The following is a 16,575-nucleotide window of genomic DNA, read 5'->3' on the forward strand; positions in this document are numbered from 1 at the left end:
CCCTCTGTTCCAAACTCTACGCACCCTGATATCCCCCCTGAAGCCACTAACACATGTATTTCATAATCTTGATTTCCCACCAGGGTTGAATATCGAGGCATTTCGGTGGTGGACGTATAGGGGCCTCTACAGGATAGGGCACTTTCTCGCTCCAGCGGGCACGCTTTCCCTATCACATTTCAGGAAAAAACTAGATATGCCTGATTCCAAACTCTTTCGATTTTCCCAAATCCCCTACTTCCTACATTCCATCTGGACAGATAAATCAGTACCGCCAACTATAACTCCCTATGAACATTGATCCACCGTATTTGAGCACCAGAGGGGAGGTATCTCGTTGATCTATACAGCTCTGATGTCTAAGGCCCGGTACACACGAGCAAACATGTACGATGAAACCGGTCCGTCGGACCGTTTTCACCGTACATGCCTGCCAGAGGGCTTCTGTACGATGGTTGTACTAACCATCGTACAGAAGTCCGCGCGTAAACAATACGCAGGGCGTGTCCGCGTCGTCACCGCGACGATGACGCGGCGACGTTGGCGGGCCTGCCATTTAAAGGCTTCCACGCATGCGTCAGTCATTCGACGCATGCGAGGGACGGCGGGCGCTCGGACATGTACGGTAGGTCTGTACTGACGACCGTACATGTCCGAGCGGGCAGGATTCCAGCGGACGGTTTTAAAACACGTCCAGGAATATTTTTCTGCTGGAAAAAGGCCCGGCGGGCAAATGTTTGCTGGAATTCGGCCCGCTCGCGCCTACACACGACCGAACATGTATGCTGAAACTGGCCCGCGGACCAGTTTCAGCATACATGTTTGGTCGTGTGTACGGGGCCTCAGACGGAAAAGCCATCTCATGCACGGGCCTGGGAGGACACGAACAGTTCATGGAACGCTGCGGTCTGGTATCGCTCATCTAATCGGGCATATAAAGGTATTCTCAATATCTGTCTCATAGAAGCAAGTCTAAAAAATATGCTTAGGTGGTATTATGTTACTTCCAGGTTGGCAAGAATGTTCCCAGGGACCTCACCACTATGTTTAAGAGACTGCGAGCTGGAGGGCTCCATGTTTCATACTTGGTGGTCCTGTCCTCGCATTGGATCCTTCTGGCAGAGAGTCACAGTGGCGACTCCTCATCCTAGTATAGCGCTCTTAAACCATTGTATCCCTGGCCTTTCTAAACAATCCCAGACCTTATCATTTTTCATTTTACTAGGAGCCAAAATGACTATAGCCAAGACCTGGAAGAAGCCGAATGTCCCCTTCCTGGGGTTTAGGAGAAAAGTCTCCTGGATTATGGCGCAAGAGCAAATCATAGCTAAATGTACTGAGCAAACTGAGAAATTTAGATCCACTTGGGAACCTTGAGCTACCTTCTGCAATGTGTCTCTCTTACCTGGGGTCCAGCCTGGAGGCTGGACCCCATGCGTTCGCATTTCCATGTTCGTCTTCTCTTTTCCTCCCTCCCACGTTTCTCTTTCTTTCTCTCTTCTCACACCTTTCTTGGTGTTCTTCTGTGGTTACTGAGAAGTTTATTTACCTGCTCTAACGTTTGCTTTTTACATTGTTAACACTGGTGTGTGCAATCTTCATCTTCCGTTCAGGTTGTGCCTTTCTGGACATCCCCGGAGAGGGCTCTGTGGCCTTGACCCCTGGGACACAGTGTGACCTCCTTTTTGGGCGTCCGGGGGGCCGAGAGTCGCGGTTGTTGTATTAATACCTGCTTTTCGGTATAGCAGACGCAGTTATGATACTATTATGGTTGAGTTAGATTGCTATGTTAGCTTATACTATTGGAGAAAGAATTACAAGTTTGTGAACTCTAGATCAGTACTGCTTTGTTCACTCGAATATCCTTGCCTTTTATTTTGATGTTATCGTCAAAATTTTCAATAAAAATTATTAAACGTAAAAAACAATGTCACCTAATTGACACACAATATAGGAGTAGTAAAAATCCATATTATAATTATTTGTATAGAGTCTAAAGACCAAGGCTGAATATATGTAAAAATTAAGCTATTGACAATGACCATCACAAAATAAAAAATAACTAAGAATAGCAGCAGCAGAGATAAAAAAAACAAAGACCAAATACAGAATAGCAAAAATTCAGCTATGGTCTATGAAACAGTTGATGTCCCATTCTAAATTATGAATAAAAAAGAAAATATGACTTTAGTTCATATAGCCAGTACATTTCTTTCTTAGAAATGTCCCTAATTTTGTTACTACCCCTCCAATGGGGATGAAGTTTACAAATCGCAGTAAATCTCAAACGGCTAGGGTCAAGATTATGATATTTTCTAAGGTGTAGGGACAGACTATATTTTTTGAAACCTTACCTTATTTTATAAACGTGTTCCCTTAAACAATCTCTTAAGCCCCATACACACTATCAGTTTTCATGCAGGTTTTTCTCTTCGGGTTTACCAAAACCATCTAATATGAGGTCAAACCTTAAGAATTTCAATTCGTATGTAATCAGGCAGGCCCTTGCACTACATGGTTTTGGTAAACCTGAAGAGAAAAACCTGCAGGAAAACTGATAGTGTGTATGGGGCTTCAGAGTCTTCGAGGTCTGGCCCACATATTGATTGTGACAAATGTATACAAACAACATACAGGCAGTCCCCCTAGTTAGAAACATCCGACTTACAAAGGACTTCTACTTACAAATGGAGGGAGACAACAGGAAGTGAGAGGAAATCTACCCCTAGGAAGAGAAATTTACTCCTGTAAGAGTTATTGTGGGAAAAAAGTTACCTCCACTGATGCTTTATCACCAATTCCGGTTTCCACAACAACCCCAAATTTTCAAAATCCCATTGTCGTTGGGACAGAAAGTGAGGTGAAACCTTCTGAACAGGGGCACAGACAGCAAAACAAACTTTACAGGGGTGTTAACCCTTCCATATGCGATCAAAAAAGCTTAAAAATTGTTTTTTTGGCTGGAGCTAAACTTAAAACATTTACCTGTTCCGAACTTACAAACAGATTCAACTTAAGAACAAACCTACAGACCATATCTTCTTTGTAACCTGGGGACCACCTGTATCTAGTTTCACAAGTAATAAATTATTAAAGCGGAGTTCCACCCAAAAGTGGAACTTCCGCTCATTTTTCTCCTCTCCCCCTCCGGTTCCACAATTGACACCTTTCGGAGGGGAGACGGGACAGAATACCCATCTTTGAAAGGTATCCTGTTCCCACTTCTGGGAGTCCTCGCTGCGACCCATGTCGTCACCACAGGCCTTCCTCCCCTGTTGCTGGGCCAGTAAGAGAAAGGAGCGGGGCCTCGCGCATGCACAGTATGGTTCCCGGTGTGAAGCTGTAAGGCTACACTGCCGGGCTCCTTTACCCACAATGGCGGCGACAGCACCCAACAGCTGATGGAAACATCAGCTGCGGTGCCGACATCGCTGGACTCCAGGATGGGCAAGTGTCCTATTATTCAAAGCCAGCAGCTGCAGTATGGCCAGAAAATGTGGCGCTCATATGAAGATAACCCCAGGTTTATCTAGAAGCATATTATCCAAAATTCCCAGGGGGTGGTCCCTCCGGACATAACCCTCCTCCCTGCAGCATGCAGCCTCAGTTCGTACCAAGCAGTACAAACCTAAAAGGAGGGGTGGGGGCTGTGTCCGTCCATGGACGACAAAGAAAAGGATTTTACGGTGAGTACAAAAAAATCCTATTTTTGCTTGTCGTCCATGGACGGACACAGCCTCTTCAATTCTTGACAAGTGGGACGTCCCCAGGCAGTGTTAAAAAATGAGGGGTGGGAACAGTATCAGTAAAAAACACACAACTTTACCCCAAACAGGCAGAGCTCCTCAACGGAGGAGATGCAACTTTAAACAGCCGCCTGAAAAACCTTGCGGCCGAAGGAAGCATCTGAAGATGCACTCACATCAACCTTGTAAAATGTTGAGAAAGTGTGAACGGACCACCAAGTCGCCGCTTTACACACCTGTGAGACAGACGCTTGATGTCGGAAAGTCCAGGAAGCACCAATTGCCCTGATTGAATGTGCTGCGACCGGGAAAGGGGGGCGCCCACCCCCTAGGAGCCTAAGCCTGTATGACAGTCTGTCTGATCCACTGAGAAATGGTGGCCGACGAGACCGCCAGGCCCCTTTGTGGACCGGATACCAACACAAAAAGTGAGTCAGAACTCCGAGACGGAGCCGTAGCTGATAGGTACACCCGCAGAGCGCGTACCACGTCTAAGGAATGAAGTGCAACCTCCTTAGCACGCACCGGCCGAGGACACAAGGATGGAAGCACAATGTCCTTGTTAAGGTGAAAGGACGAAACCACCTTCAGAAGAAAGGAAGGTCGCGGGCGTAACACCGCCTTATCCTTATGGAGGACCAAGTATGGGGACTTGCAGGACAAGGCCGCCAACTCAGAAACCCTTCTGACAGACGTATTGGTCACCAAGAAGGTCACCTTCTGAGAAAGTGCAAGAGAGGAATCTCCCTGATGTCCTCAAAGGGAGGTTTCTGAAGAACCGAGAGCACCAGATTCAAATCCCATGGGGGAAAAGGTGGTCTAAGAGGGGGAAGTATATGACGAACCCCCTGCACAAAGGTACCCACCAGAGAATGGGCCGTCAAAGGCCGCTGAAAGAACAAAGCCAAGGCTTAAATCTGACCCTTAATGGTGCTTAAGGCAAGCTTCTGATTCACGCCGCACTGTAAAAACAGCAGGATCCTGGATACCGAATACGTCCATGGACGCCAACCCATCTCTTCGCACATAGAGATGTAGGCCTTCCAAATGCGATGGTAAATCTTCCTAGAAGAAGACTTCCGTGCCCGCAACATAGTTGGAATGACAGAGTCGTAAAGACCTTGGTCCCTTAGAACCTTGCTTTCAATAGCCATGCTGTTAAAGCCAGCGACTGTAAAGCAGGATGGAAGGTCCTCCCGCATTGGCAGCCGCCAAGGCACATCCGCCACTAGGCGCACGAGATCGGCGTACAAAGGACGCAGGGGCCAATCTGGTGCGATTAGAATCATTGGGATCCCCTCGACCTCCACTCTGTGGAGCAGTCGAGGCAGCAACTTCAATGGGGGAAAAGGCATAGATTAATCGATTCTGACCCCACGGGACTACCAACGTGTCTGACGCATCCGCCCAGGGATCCCTGGACCTGGCCACGAACCTCGACACCTTGCCGTTGAGACGAGAGGCCAGGAGATCCACATCCGGTGTTCCCCATCTCCTGAAAAGGAGTTGAAACACCTCCGGATACAATGAACATTCTCCCTGGTCCAGCATCTGGCGACTCAGGTAGTCTGCCTGCCAGTTCTCCACGCCTAGAATGTAGACGGCCGACAGAGCCAGCACGCTTCTTTCTGCCCACCTTAGGATGTGAGCGACCTCGAACACTGCAGCCGAGCTCCGAGTCCCCCCCTGATGGTTGATATAAGCCACCGCCGTGGCGTTGTCCGACTGGATCCTGATCGGGTGGCCTTGCAACCTCCTTGACCACGAGGAGAGGCATAGCCTGATCGCCCGAAGTTCCAAGACGGGATTCTTCTAGAGTCCAACGACCCTGGGCCGACTGGACCCTCCAGAGGCCCCCCACCCCGTGAGGCTGGCATCCGTCGTAACCACCGTCCACTGAAATGGGGAGAAAGGACTTCCCTGACCGAAGAGCCCGGGATCTCAGCCACCAATTCAGAGAAGCCCTGGCCAGGTGGCTGACCTGAATCTGACGGTCCAGCGACGATGGAGATCTGTTCCACTTGGACAGGATCTCCCTCTGTAGTATTCGAACTTGCATGCAAAATCGGAGAGACGACCATTTGCGGGACGTCAAAACTCTCACAGCAGACTGGAGCGTCTGCAATTTTTCCAAGGATAGAAAGACCCTCGCTTCCGAGGAGTCCAGAATCAACCCCAGACATTCCAAACGCTGAGTCGGAACCAGGACCGACTTCTGAATGTTTAACACCCATCCAAATTCTTGGAGGGTCTGGCTGGTTATAGACACGTTCTCCCTTAATTCTGAGCCAGAAGCTGCTCTCAGAAGAAGATCGTCTAAGTAGCTCACGATGGCAATGCCTCGCTGTCTCAGCAAAGCTTGGATCGGCGCGAGCACCTTGGTAAAAACTCTTGGTGCTGACGCCAGGCCAAAAGGGAGGGCCACAAACTGTAGAAACCTCTGGTGACTTGCGCAGATTGGGACATGCAAGTATGCGTCCCTGATGTCCAAGGATGCCAGAAAGGCCCCCAGGTTAAGCGGAGCTACCACCGGGCGAATGGATTCCATGCGGAACTTCCTTACTTTCACGAAGACATTCAGAGCCTTGAGGTCCAGGATCGGAGGGACCCCGTCCTTCTTCGGCACCACAAACAGATTTGAATAAAAACCCTGAAACCTCCAAAACCTCCAAAACCTAGCAAATCCCTTACTGCCCCCAACAGGGTAGCCTGATGAGCCGGGTATGAGCGGGAGACTTGAGGGAAAGAATCTGTTCAGGGGATAGGAAATAAACTCTATCTTGTACCCCGAAGAGACCACCTCGCAGACCCATTGATCGGAGAGAAGAGAGGTCCACCAAGTCGTGAACCTGCAAAGCTGTCCCCCCACCCATGATTTGGGCGGGGGCAGGCCTTCATGCAATTGCGGGCTTGGGTGCCGGCTTGTTCGGCTTACGCACCCAGGGACGTTTCTGTCCCCCAGCTGAGCCCTTGACGGTCTAGGAGGGTTTACCCGCAGGCCCTGACGAAAATACTGCTTCTGTGTGGGAAAAGAAGGACCCGGCTTATGGCGGGGTTCCTTCCCCTTGGAGGACTGAGGGAGGAGAGTGATCCTCCCTCCCGTGACATCCTTGATAATGTCATCCAGTGAAGACCCAAAAAGCCTCCCACCTTTAAAGGGTAAATCCGCCAGGGCTTTTTTAGAGGCCTGGTCCACAGACCAGCATTTCAGCCAAAACAGAAGCCCTGGATATCAAGGGTGCTGGATCTAAGTGAAGCATCACAAACATAGACAAGGCCCTGGACCAGCTGGTCAGCCAGTCTAATAACCTCGGATGGGAGTTGGTGCTCCTCCGCGGTCTGGTGCAAAACCTTTGCCCACTCAGTAAGTGTCTGAGACACAAGGGTAGTGGCCACAATAGGCCGCAAGGCAGACCCCAGCCTGGTAAACATGGAGCGGGTCAGTGCTTTGGATCTTCTATCAGTCTGATCCTTAAAAGCAGGAGTTCCCTCTATAGGGAGAGTGGTCACCTTGTTTAACTGGGCAACCGGACGGTCCACCACCAGAGCAGAAGTCAACTTTTTTTAAAAGGTTCTCCTCAAAAGGGTACCGAACCGCCAGGCGGTGAGGGACTACAAAAGCCTTCTGCGGCTTTTCCCATTCCGCATCAATGAATTTATCAAAGAAGGACACATAAGGAAAAACCTTAACAGAGCGGTCTGATTTATGTGACCCAAAGGAGACCTAGCCCTCAGCTGCACTATCCAGCTTAAGGGAGTCCCTTACAGCATTGATAAGCTCCCTGACAAGTGCCTTATCATGCCCTGACCCAGTTACTTGCAATCTTCAGATGAAACAGAACCAGGCACCTGAGCCGCAGCCGGGTCCTGGTCTAAATCTGAACATTCCCCAGGGGATAGCGGAGGGAGGGGGCAGATTTTACACCCCTTACCGCCGCACGCCACTTCCACCCTGGCAACAAATGTCTCCAGGACTGCCGACAAAGAGTCTATTGTGAGTGCAGGAGCAGAAGTACCAGCTGCCGCCTCTGTCATGCTGGGGGGAGAAGGACCAGATACTGACTCCATTATTGAGGAAAAAACTCCCAGGGCCCAGTTCAGACTAAACAGAAAAAAAAAAACACCACTCCCGCTGTGCTGACCGGGGGGCGGGGGCTTACCCAGGGGACTCACCACACCGGAGGAGACTGCTCAGCGCCGCTGCCTGTGTCCCGCACACCGCTGTGAGGTAGCCGTGAAGTGCTGCGTGAGGAGAACGGCGCTGCGTGCCGTAGGATCAACACTAGAGGCCGAGGACTCAGGCAATATGGCCGCTGAGCGCAGCATATGGAGCCTGACGCGGCCACAGGAAAATGGCCGACCGCCATAATATGTTGTATCATGGTGCGGCTACAACAAAATGGCCAGCAATGGGATTTTCAATAGAAACTGAAAATCCACAAAAAAATGGCGCCAGCGCCACCAGAACGGCGGCAAAACACAGCATTTTAAAAGGTGAAAACCTAGAAAGGCTGCCCAACACCCCAAAACTTCCAGAAAAGCGGACCTCCAGCAGTAAAATACACATAGGCCAGGCGCACAGTCCCCTCAACCAGGTGCTCCCACCCCGACAGCAATGTAGAACAGCAGAGGGAAAAAGGGAGCAGGGAAGGGAGGATACCCAAACCCCAGGAATGCTCAGCTGTACCACCCCACCTAAGAGGGAGGGACTGTACTTACCCGTCCACGCGACGACTCACTGACGCATTCCAGACAGGCGTACAACCGCAATGGAGGTAGCCGTCGGCCTGGTCCACTGTGAGGGAGACAACACCACAGCTCCGTCATGTGCGGACCTCGGAGCAAAGCTCACTGGCCACCCCAGAAGTCATGGGGCATGTTGTGGCAGACCCAGCCTCTTTGCAAAGGTGTGCTCACGCTCGCTGACTGAACTGAGAAGACTACAAGGATCTGTAATATCCTGCCTGTCTCTCAGCCGACAGATGATAGAAGTCAAAAAGACAAAATAAAAATAAAATCTTTTCCTCATGGCACTGGGCCCAAAGGGAGCCATACGTCCTTCTCCTTTGCTAGGCAGAATGAAACTGAGGCTGCATGCTGCAGGGAGGAGGGTTATGTCTGGAGGGACCGCCCCCTGGGCAGGCTGTTCAACTCTGTTTAAATGACATGTATATTAATATCTAACATGTTTCTGCCTAGTCTTCTCCTGTAAACAGGGGGCATAACCCACTTGTCAAGAATTGAAGAGGCAGTGTCCGTCCATGGACAAGAGAAATATGGCACATCAGTGAAATTACCCAGAACTGGACGCCCTTACAAAATTGATGAAAAGACAAGAAGAAAACTGGTCAGGGAGGCCAAGAGGCCTACAGAAACATTAAAGGAGCTGCATGAAAATCTGGCAAGTACTGGCTGTGTGGTACATGTGACATCAATCTGCCATATTCTTCATATGTCTGGGCTACGGGGTAGAGTGGCAAGATGGAAGCCTTTCCATAGGAAGAAAAACATCCAAGTCCGGCTAAATTTTGCAACCCATCTGAAGTCTCCCAAAAGCATGTGGGAAAATGTATTATGATCTGATGAAACCAAGGTTGAACTTTTTGGCCACAATTCCAAAACTCATATGTTTGTTGCAAAAACAACGCTGCACATCACCACAAGAACACCATACCCACAGCGAAGCATGGTGGTGGCAGCGTCATGCTTTGGGGCTTTTTTTCTTCAGCTGGAACAGGGGACCTTAGTCAAGGTAGAGGGAATTATGAAAAGTTCCAAATACCAGTCAATATTGGCACAAAACCTTCAAGCTTCAGGAGATTAAAGATTTGGAATGGCCCAGCCAGAGCCCCGACCTGAATTTGATAGAAAATTTGTGGGGTGATCTGAAGAGGGTTGTGCACAGAAGATGCCCTTGCAATCTGACAGATTAGGAGTGTTTTTACAAAGAAGAGTTGGCAAATACTGTCAAGTCAAGATGTGCCATACTGATAGACCCATACCCAAAAACACTGAGTGCTATAATTATAATCAAAAGGTGCTTCAACAAAGTATTAGTTTAAGGGTGTGCACACTTATGCAACCATATTATTTTATGTTTACTTTCCTCCACCTAAATGATTTCAGTTTGTTGTTCAACTGAGTTGTACAGTTTATAGGTCACATTAAAAGGCGGAAAAGGGTCTAAAATGATTTATCTTTGTCTCTTTTTCTTTCTTTACATCACAGAAACTTGACATTTTAACAGGGGTGTGTAGACTTTTTATATCCACTGTAGCTATTCCTATTAGTGGCTTTTTCTCCCATAATTTTGCTTTTGGAGGATGTTTGCACTTGACACTCTATAGATTGTCTTGTTATATACCCTAAAGGAGGACTTTTGCACTCCATTTGTTGATTTTCAGGTGTGTTGGGAGCTGCATAATAGTGCTGTAATTTTTTGTATATATGCAATTTTAAAGGCATGGCAAGTTGGGTATCCATTTACTCAGCGCACCCTCATCTTTATATCTTACCAAATAATCAGGTAATTTATTGCATTTATGTGTCCTAAAATTAAGTGTTTGTTAACCCACCATTTCATATTCCATGTATTTGTATAAAAAAAATAAAGTATCCTGATCTCTTTGCATTACTTTGTGTGAAGTCCCTCTGCTTTCCTATTAAAAAGTGACCACACTGAGCAGAACACACTGTGGTCAGTTCTCAAGCTGTGCTGGGAACTTAGCCTGCTCTGCTCCAATGATCAGACTTATCCTGACACGCCCCCTCCTGCACAGCCTTTTACTGGGAATCTCAGTGTAGTTACTGCTCCTCCCCCAGCTCTTACGCAGCTGAGAACAGAGGGATTGTGATCAGTTATAAAAAATGGGGAAAAAAAAGTATTTATTTTTTAATCTATACACAAATATTTTGCCTTTCATTTCTATTTCAAACGCAATGGGTTGTTTTCCAAGTTGATAGTTTACAACCACTAACTTTAGCGTATTCTTTACAGATATGTTGTGTTTCATAAATCGTAACTCCAATATGGTGCAACATAAGAAATAGGAACTACCACAATTTTTTTCTTTACGGTGTCTGCTTTCAGAAAATATATTGTTTTGGGAAGGGGGGGGGGGTTACATAATCCTCAGGCCAAACATTATTTTTTAATACGTGCAAACAATGCAAAAAGGGCTAAATATCTTTACTTGCTCTCTATACTATACCTGTGTGCCTGAGCACTATAATGTGACATGTAGTGGCATCTTCTGACCCAAGAACAGATATCGAATCTAAATAAATAAATAAAAAAAGATCATATTTCAGATTACACTGCACAAATGTGAAAAATGTATTGTATTAGTATAAATAATATTCTTATTAGACATACAGTGCAATATATATACACACACACACATACACTTTTTCATCCATAAAAAGTAGTGTTGACATTCCCAGGAGGTAGACAACAAATAATCTCTATATTACCTCATGAACAATAATAGAACAAGTAATGTTAATAAACACATCCACATAATGTACCACATGGCTAAAAGAAGACAGTATCAAAAATAGACTTGAAAAATGTAACATAAGTCACCAGGACCCGAGGGTCCTTAAGGAACTCCATTCACTAAAATTTGAAGAAGCGGTTTAACCTTAAACTGCAGAGGGTTCTTTACTGTAAGAGTGGTAAGAATGTGGAATTGTCTTCCACAAGCAGTGGTTTCAGCAGGGAGCAACTTAAAAAATATATTAGATACGCACCTAAATGACCTTAAAGCGGTAGTAAACCTGCAGAGTTTTATTTATTTTTTAACCTGTAAGGCAAAAAGCATAATGAGCTAGTATGTCCCCTCGGATTACTCAGTGGCTTCAATATCGTCCATTCCATGTTAAGCGGTAAATATATCTCCTGATAGAATCTATGCGATGTATTACTGACATGTTGTTTTTATATTAATTTTATATTTTTTGTGATATACCCTTTAGAAATAATTATCCCCCTGAAGAGACCCTAATTGGTCGAAACGCGTCGGGGATCAACATTGTACTACAATATGGAATACTATATCATGTGTAATGAATATGTCTAAAGTACCATGGAATGTGATATTTTACCATTACATTTGTTTTTATGCTGTAATTTCTATATACTGCGACATCCAAGCTTTTTTCTATTCAATAAATACTATTTTTATATAGCTACCAGTATTTTACTGTTTTGACATTGCTGCCTAAAAGCCCCACAAAAAACGGGGAAACCTTTCCATTGTCTATCATTTCCGGGGCGAGCAGCTCTACCATCTCTATAGCATGTGTCATTTTTCTTTTTTCATACAATACTTTGGGTGGTTAAAACCCCCTTTTCCCCTCTGACACAGAGATAAGACACAGGTGTCTGTGCTTCTCCATTGGTTTTAACTCCTGAATTAACCTTCTACACTATGTTGACCTACCCCCCACGGGGTGTGATGGGTCATCTCGATGTTTTAGGTGGCTATACCCACCTTTTCTGTCATTGAGGGGACTGGATTTATTTATTTTATCCATTACCGTTTCTCTCGCCCCTGATATATTTTCAGGAGGTATACCGTCATATACTAATATACTGCAGTGTTGTAGAATCCAATATTGCGGTATGTCCAAGTGTTCTACATGAATATTTGTTCTAACCTAATTATTTTAAGATATATAAACGGACTGGATTTAATTATTTACCCTTTCTCCCCTCTTTCATGCATCAGGAGGCATTTTATACAGACTCCTGTATTGCAATATGTTCAAATATTCCAAATGGAAATTTGTTTCATATTTAAATTTCATATGCAAGGAGTTTCAGCCATGGAATTAAAGCACAGTCCCGGTGCAAATACATTTGTCAAATTTGATTTAGCTGCATTTTTGCACAACCATCATAACTAGCTATTATCTATGTCACTTTATTGTATCTTTTTTTATATATGGATTGGCCACTTTTTACTCCGGCGGACTTAATTGTCCCTGTCATTTCCCGGGGGGGGGGGTGTTATCCTTCCCCTTCGGGTCCCCCGGCAGGGGGGTGAAGGGATGTTTTTGTCCCCTCTTTCTCACCTCGGTGATGTTTGAGGGGTTACCCTCACACGCCGATGCGAGCCCCGTCTGCCGGCGGCGTCCCTTGATCCCCTCTGGATAGTCTGGACTAGTGCGCACGAGCAAGAGATCGGCGTGCGCACACGTCATGACGTCACGCGATTTGCGGCGGAGAGGACGACAGTGGTCGGGGTTTTTCCGGCCTTCCGGGACGCTGAGGGAGCCTCACATGGTCTCCATTCTGGGGACCGTAACGCCGCCTCTTTCGGCGGGTGGGGGGAGCTACAAGCCTGCGCTGGATCACCCGGATTGCCACTTTCAGGGCATTATTTAATGTCTGGCCTCTGGGGAACGCACACCATATCCCACACCAGGCTGGATGCTATTGCATCCACACCGTTTTGGCATTCCATCTTTGCCTGCTCTGCAATATCTGCCGTCAGGCCCCCAATTACCTACTATACCAAGCTACACAAACAAACATCAATGCACCAGGTAATATTTGCATCTGTTAACCTACACTCTATATATACAAATTCCAACTTTTACATTTTTGATATTATTGTTATTATTTGATCGTACACATTATCCATTATTTTTGCTCAATTTCATTGGGCACACACGTTTGCTCTCACATTCACTTTCACCCTATTTATTTCATCTACACATTTATGTTTATTTATTTATATACATTTTTTAATTTATTTTATATTAGAATTACTATCCACCCACCTCATCGGCAGTCTGTCATTCGCACTAATGCTGCACCCTTATATATTTATTATTATTTACATCACACTTACACACCTCAGTACGCTTCACATCATGTCACTACCTCTACATTTACCACCCCACATTTGATTACCCTTTATTATTTCTTATTGTTCAGCCAACTTTTTCCTTTTTGGAATATTCAGGAATGCCTTACCCAACATTATATTTCTGGCCTTATTCTCTTATACAAATATACATTCTAGCCATCAATTTGATAGGTCTGTTTATAATTACTCATTCAATTAACTATACATGGCTATTCTGGGTGTTCATTGCAGGTGGCGGCTCCTCCTCCGCCGGCGGGGTGTCAATTTTTTGAGGCTCCTTGAAGACCCCTAAGGGTGGACCTCTCACCCTCGGGAATGCGGGGGCTCTCATGGGTCCCCTCGGATTACTCAGTAGCTTCAATATCGTCCAATCCATGTTTAGCGGTAAATATATCTCCTGCTAGAATCTATGCGATGCATTACTGACATGTTATTTTTATATTAATTTTATATTTTTGTGATATACCCTTTAGAAATAATTATCCCCCTGAAGAGACCCTAATTGGTCGAAACGCGTCGGGGATCAACATTGTACTACAATATGGAATACTATATCATGTGTAATGAATATGTCTAAAGTACCATGGAATGTGATATTTTACCATTACATTTGTTTTTATGCTGTAATTTCTATATACTGCGACATCCAAGCTTTTTTCTATTCAATAAATACTATTTTTATATAGCTACCAGTATTTTACTGTTTTGACATTGCTGCCTAAAAGCCCCACAAAAAACGGGGAAATATTTCCATTGTCTATTATAAAATACTTGCCTTAGAACGAGGCGTCGCAGGTGATCTCAGTCCACATCGACGTATCGCGGATCCGGAGCTGTGAGTGGCCGGAGCCGCGATGTTATCACTCCCGCGCATGCACGCGGGAGACTTCTTTCTGTCAAGGTCCGCCATTTGACGGACTTTCAGCATGCACCGCTGAAGTCAGTGGCTCATTGCAAGGGGAATATCGCCTAAACCGTACAGGACATATCATTTTTACCTATAGGTAAGCTTTATTATAGGCTTACCTGTAGGTAAAAGTAAAAAAAAAAAAAAGGTATACAACCGCTTTAACAAAAAGCAGGGATCCTCAAACTACGGCCCTCCAGCTGTTGTAGAACTACACATCCCATGAGGCATTGTAACACACTGACATTTACAGACATGACTAGGCATGATGGGAATCGTAGTTACTGAACAACTGGAGGGCCGTAGTTTGAAGACCCATGCCATAAATGGATATACAATGTAATACTGACATAAAAACACATACACAGGTCAGACTTAACAGACTTTTTTTTTTTTCAACCTCACAAACTATGTAACTCAGTCAGGTGATAGCTAGACCATTGCTTCTAATTTTTATGGACAGTTTACTGATTATAATGGTTTCAAAAAATAAAGGGAAAAAAAGAGGGAACAACCTATAGAGGAGATATACAGTATCTCTTTGAACAAAGACAAAAAAGGGAGAGAGCAAGATCAGGAATTAATACAAGAATTAGTAATAAAAAGAGATGAGCTGAAGGAATTATTAGAACAGGAAATGAGGAAAACTTAACAAAATTGCTAAAGAAAGATACTGTCAGGGAACCAGTACCTTCAGTGGACGATTTGCGCTACGGCGCGTGCCCGCGCATGCGCGCCTCTGTTTTCCAGCATGGTTCTCTTCTACGGCGCATCTGCGCGCGCGTCCACCAATCAAGGCTCAGCCCGGCCTATTTAAACCACCACCAAGCCTATGGCGGGTTGCTGGTTTGTTGTCAGCTTTTCCTGTTTGAACAAATTCCTGAAACCTGAACCTTGACCTGTTGTTGACCCGGATTGGACCTGACTTCTCTACGCCTTCTTCTGTACCCGACCCCCGGCTTGTTTCATCGGATCTGCTGCTGTCTCTACCCCTTTGACCTCTGGCTTGTACATCGGACTTCCTACCTTCTGTATCCCTGACCATTGGCTTGTATCCTGGATCCGCTTACAGTCCTGACTTGAACCGGCTCTCAGTTTCCTGAACTTTGCTTGCACCTGAATCATTGCCTGTACCTGCCACAGTCCTGCTCTGTGTCTGTTGACCTGTTCTCCAGTGATCTACTATCAACGCGTCATCCACTGCTGGTAACCTGTGCCTCTTTGTGCCCTTCCCCGCTGTCTCCACCTCCAGGGGGTGAAGTGCACAGAGTCACAAAGGTAGCCGCCCTCGGCATCTCGGCCTCGGTGAGTACTTATCCTGACAGTACAAACCAGCCAGATGTCCGAGGCCGACAGGAGGCCTGCAGGTCTCTGCACTTACGGAAGCAGTACAAAAATTGCAGGACGGATACCTCCAAGTCGATGGCCGCCTTCAGCAGCTTGCTGGACTACCCGGTCCCTCCGCTCCAGCCACAGCTCCCGCTACTGGGGCCGCAGTCTCACAGGCCTCTGCAAACCCGGCCGTAGTAGTGACTCACCCTGAACATAGAGTTCCAACTCCTGAGCGATTCGCAGGCGATCGCAGAAAGTACCGTGCCTTCAAAAACGCCTGCTCTTTATATCTCGCACTGCAGCCCAGAACTTTCTTTTCAGAAGCAGTAAAAGTGGGCTTCGTCATATCCCTCCTCTCCGAGGAACCACAGGCATGGGCGCATGGCCTTATGGAACAGAGAAGTCCAGTGCTGTATATGCTTGATGCTTTTTTTGAACAAATGGCAAAACTTTATGACGACCCGCAACGCACAGCTACGGCTGAAACCATCCTTCACAACCTAAGTCAAGGAAGGAGACCAGTAGAAGACTACACCGCCGAATTCCGGAAGTGGTCAGCCGTTACCGGCTGGAATGAAGCAGCGCTAAAATATCAGTTCTGGCAGGGACTTTCAGAAGCTCTCAAGGACGAGCTAGCCAGAACTAGTAGCTCTACTACAAGTAAAAATTTGCAAAAAGCCAGAGCAACAAGTATCAAGTCAGTATTGGGTTA

The 16,575-nt window shown here is 46.2% G+C and overlaps 1 protein-coding gene across 1 annotated transcript in view; it reads right to left on the reverse strand.

The window, feature by feature from the left end:
- Positions 1-16,575, reverse strand: part of NTAN1 (N-terminal asparagine amidase) — a 692,227-nt gene that overhangs the window by 575,470 nt on the left and 100,182 nt on the right. Inside the window, exon 3 of the mRNA XM_040358464.1 lies at positions 10,958-11,023. Coding sequence (XP_040214398.1) covers positions 10,958-11,023 — 66 coding nt within the window. The remainder of the gene's footprint in view (positions 1-10,957; positions 11,024-16,575) is intronic.

Source organism: Rana temporaria, chromosome 6, assembly GCF_905171775.1.
Source record: "Rana temporaria chromosome 6, aRanTem1.1, whole genome shotgun sequence".
In the NCBI taxonomy this organism is placed as follows: domain Eukaryota; kingdom Metazoa; phylum Chordata; class Amphibia; order Anura; family Ranidae; genus Rana; species Rana temporaria.